At 33.6% G+C, this 4,479-nt stretch overlaps 1 protein-coding gene across 1 annotated transcript; it reads right to left on the bottom strand.

The window, feature by feature from the left end:
- Nucleotides 1-586: 586 nt before the first annotated feature.
- On the bottom strand, nucleotides 587-3,149 carry LOC110805917 (uncharacterized). The gene is made up of 7 exons (XM_056839372.1): nucleotides 2,930-3,149; nucleotides 2,424-2,674; nucleotides 2,109-2,312; nucleotides 1,869-1,967; nucleotides 1,141-1,575; nucleotides 854-932; nucleotides 587-722 (listed from the first exon to the last, which is right to left on the bottom strand). The coding sequence occupies exons 1-6, from the start codon at nucleotides 3,147-3,149 to the stop codon at nucleotides 876-878; spliced, it is 1,266 nt and encodes a 421-aa protein (XP_056695350.1). The 3' UTR covers nucleotides 587-722; nucleotides 854-875.
- Between the last annotated feature and the right edge of the window lie 1,330 nt (nucleotides 3,150-4,479).

Here is a 4,479-nt window from a genome sequence, read left to right as displayed (position 1 = left end):
TCTCTTTGCTTGTGTCGCTACCCCCTTTTGCGGCGCAAATTAACAACGTCGGTATATATCAAATAAAGCGCCGCTGATTTGTGGCGCTTTTTGCAACCTACTGAGGCACTTGTATAGCGCCGTTACAGAAGTAGCTGCGCTTTTAAAGCGCCGTTGTTCTCTGGTTCATTTTCCCTGTAGTACTGACGTAAGAATATGCCGACGCTTTCAAAGCGCCGCTGGCTGGTATCAATTTTAAATCCCGTTGTACATACAATAACCATTAAAATCATCAAAATATTTATGAAGCAACTAAAATTAGGTTGTCATTTCTTACATTTTCATGATCCACATGTAATATCCAAAAACTTATAAATTTAATAGACAAATGAAATGAAAGAACAAAATTTTAACTATTGGTAACTAAATTACATAGTTTGATAGTTTCCAAAGGTCTCTAAAGTAACAACCAAACATGTATCCTTCAAGACAACTCAAGGTATGCTAGTCCTCAAGACAATTCAAGGTATGCTAGTGTATCTAGAACATCAAATGCTAAATCTGGAATCAATATTCTTATACTCTTTAAATGTTCAGCTTGCTGCTTGCTTAATTAAGAAAGAGCATACAAGCGTTGTTCCTAAAAAAATAAAAATCAAGGGACCGTGTTGTCCTCGATCGTCATACTACGCCACATAATTTCCCATCAGCTACTTCTCTATCTCGCTGCTTCGTAGATTAATCTGGAAAAAGAAATAAATATTAGGAGGTTAAAAAGTTCCCCAACATACTCATGCTAGTTTCCTTTGCATTATAAAATACTCAAATAATATTATGGCACAACTTGTGAAAATAAGATTGCAAACAATCTTACCCTTGGGAAGTTAAACCAACAACTAATTTGAGCGTTGCAAAAGAGAACCATCATTGTTAGAAGTTGAAGCATTTTGACCCTATATCAAACACAATTGAAATAGAAAGTCATGACAAAAATTTCAGAGAAGATATATTTTACAAAAAAAAAAGAAGTTATGCTATACTTCAAATATCAAATTAGCCTCACATGCCCATAATTTCAGAACAGAGGTAAAGTACAACATCTATCAAAAGCAAGCTTATTATTTTCTTCCTTAGATTTAAAAATACAAAAACAACTAGTACCTTGTCTGTTAGCGGAATATCAGATTCTTCTTCTTCATCAGATTCACCAGCTTCAGTATCACTTAAACCATCAGAGTCAGAATCACTTAAGCCATCCGAGTCAGAATTATCGAAGTCAGAACCATAATGTGTTTGGAGCTTCCTTTTCAACTTATGTATGGTCATTCCCTGACTTTTGACACGTTTTCTTAGTCTTTGTGTTAAACCCTCCAGTTTGCGAAAATAATACAAAACCAATGTTTCATCTTTTGTGGACATGTTTAGGCCTTTATGACGTGATGGCCCAGAAGATTCTACAAAATCTGACGGCTTGACCCCTAATCCCAAACCACGAACACGGCTATATTGATCTTTACCTAATACCTTTGCAACAGGATCATCATTTAAGCTTACTTCTAGCCCGCCTTGTTCATCAACAATTTTCCTAATTTGATTCTATAATGAAAAGTAATAAATTCAGATAGAAAATTCAAACAGGTGATAATAAGAATATTGCAAAATCAGTAAATAACCAAGAAACACACACCGTAATATCAACTTCTTTATTATGTTGGTGACATTCTAAAAAAAGTTCAGTTCTTGTTGGACTCTTGTTCACCCTTTTTTTCTTCAAAAAATACACCAAACGTTATCAAAATAAGGTAAATAAGGAAGGAGATATATGGCTGCTAAGTTTAGGAATAAGGCTAATCTTAAAAAAAAAAAAAGTATAAACCATCTTTTTGTACCATTTCTGCACCAACACGGGCATGACTTTTTGTACCAGTTGTAGAAATTGGCTTCACTTTAGCCTTCGCATGTGATTCTTTACCAAGTTTGCTTCTCTTCTATATTAACACCAAATGAACATAGTTCATGATCAGTGCATATATCACAAAACAGAGAAACACACCATAACAATTCAAAAAATTCAACATAACTTTAAATATAACGAGAAGAGACAAAGTACGAGAAGAGTAAAAACACACCCTTCCTTCATCTGATCTCCAAAAATTTACAAGGCTAATCCACTGATCTGATTCAACATCTGGTGGAACATTACTATGCAAAACAGTAATATCTGTATTCTCATCATAATGCAGCCCTTTCAAGTAACACTTATAATCCCTCCATTTATGTCCAATTGATTTCAATATCCATTTCTCAGTAGCTTTGGGATAAAGAAATCTAGCCTGGAAAAAAAAAGAGTAAGAAAAACAAGCATAAAAGTATTTTTATATCAAAATGTAACATCAAATCCTTCACTAAATTATAATCGTAAATAAAGACCTTAGCTTGTTTACCTCAACTTCTTTTAGTATCATTGCTTGATTATTTCTGTTACAACCCTTTTTCAAATGATCCCATCTCGTGTAACTTAGAGAGCAAAGCTTTCCATTTCTTGCAATAGTCCCACCAAATGAACCTATTACCCCTCCTTCATCTCCAATGGGCTGCATCTCACTATTGACATCAACAACAATGTGATGTCCTTCAGGTAAATTCCATACATCTGCTAGAACAGTTTTTCCTCGTCTTCTATTTCCTTCTGGATCTGTTTCGTTACAAAAAATTAATAATTGTAATGTACAAAAAAAAAATTTGGTTTGTCATTAGAAAAATAAATAAAGGATTTGTATCCCTCGTATTCACTCGCTCACTTTTGTTTCTCTTCTTTGGTGTTGTAACACTTGTAATGTGGAACATTTAGTCTATATACATGTAAATAATCATCCATTCAGATAAAAACTTATGAATCTCAAAATGAATGATTCAACATGTTGATAAAGGGTTATGAAGTAATTAATACCTTGAATAATATAGTCATGGACTCTCCCATTTTCATGTTGAGAAACATGTGTAGAGGCATCTGTGTTTCCTTGATTTTGGCTATTAGATGTACTTTGATGATGTTGATCTGCATCCCTGGTACCTAAGTTACTTAGTTGCCCTTGATTTCCAGCAGTTGTTTCATTCCCATTTGAATGAGTAGTAGCTATTCGCAACTTCTTAGTCTTTCCCTTAGCCATAATCCTTCAAATAAAAAGAGGTATTGAAACAACAACAAAATAGAATCAAATAAATAAATAAATAACCAATCAAATTGAATATGTTCTCATAACAAATAAAATTTATTTGATAAAAATTGTAACCAATGAAAATATTCATCACACAGATACTAATTTAAGATTAATCATCTTGATCAACCACGATTCCTTCCACATCACTCCTAACCCAACTATGATTTCCTTCGGCATTAACAAGAATGTTATTCAGAAAAGGGACGTGATACGGTTCATTTTCTCGATCTTCCATCATTTCATCGTCACCTAAGTCATACACATCTTTAGGCTTCATCTTCATAGCAACAAACCAATCTGGATCAATATGATCTTGTATATAATAGACCTGCTCAGCTTGTGCAGCAAAGATAAATGGCTCATCTTCTAATCTATCCCCTGTGTTTGTCATACGAGAGAAATTCACAAGCGTATAATTATTATACTCATCTTTCTTTACTCCCCTCCCACTGGTAGAATCACACCATTCACATTTAAATAACACCACAGAATACCATCCTAAGTATTTTAGTTTAACGATAACTACTAGCCTTCCATAATAAGCAACATCTCCCAAAACTAGGTTTCTATCACCAGAACTAGCATAACTTGACGTCTTTGCAATTACAACGACGCCACTATTTTGAGTATACTTGTCATAACGTTTGGCTCTAAAGGTAAAGCCATTGACATTAAATCCTTGATATTTTGTAATAACATCAAGTGGACCTCGTGCTAGCATTCGCACTTCTTCTTTCAAAGAATCTACGCCATTTGTTTGCTCCAATTTATCCACCTATTTAAAATTCACTTACATTAATTATGCATGTAACATAAAAATATAAAAAATAAAACCCAAAAAAATAATGGTGATGCTTACATGATTCCTAAACCACTCATGAAAATTTTCATGTTGAATGCGCTCAATATCTTTTAAAGATAAACGCCTAGGACGACTACGTCTCCTAAGTTCTGAAGCATATTCTCTACATAGAATAGAAATGTTAAGTATATTACATTATAAATCTATTAAATCATCAGTTTAGTATAGTTCAGATTTCAGAATAATAAAGATTTTTGGATACTAACTTTAGAAATATGTCGATCTCTGGACAATTGAATAACACATAACGATGTGCTTGTATCTTGCTCATTTGGTCAATGGTGCGTGTACTAGGCCTCCCAAGAGGTTTCCCGACTTGTGAAAATAACGAAAAATTCTCGTTACTATTCAAAGATTCAACATCTAGAACATCATCATCAATCCCTAAAATATGCTTCAGTTTTGAGTTATACCCTT

Source organism: Spinacia oleracea, chromosome 3, assembly GCF_020520425.1.
Source record: "Spinacia oleracea cultivar Varoflay chromosome 3, BTI_SOV_V1, whole genome shotgun sequence".
In the NCBI taxonomy this organism is placed as follows: Eukaryota; Viridiplantae; Streptophyta; class Magnoliopsida; order Caryophyllales; family Amaranthaceae; genus Spinacia; species Spinacia oleracea.
The sequence above is the reverse complement of the archived record's forward strand: the minus strand, read 5'-3'. Positions and strand labels throughout refer to the sequence as shown.

What these genes read in the sequence shown, in the direction of transcription:
- LOC110805917 (XM_056839372.1), bottom strand. Translation starts at nt 3,149, where the DNA reads ATGGCTAAGGGAAAGACTAAGAAGTTGCGAATAGCTACTACTCATTCA. An exon ending in TGATACTAAAAGAAGTTGAG is followed by an intron (nt 2,313 to 2,423) that starts GTAAACAAGCTA and finishes TTTTTTTTCCAG; the next exon opens with GCTAGATTTCTTTATCCCAA. An exon ending in ATATTCCGCTAACAGACAAG is followed by an intron (nt 933 to 1,140) that starts GTACTAGTTGTT and finishes TGTTTGATATAG; the next exon opens with GGTCAAAATGCTTCAACTTC.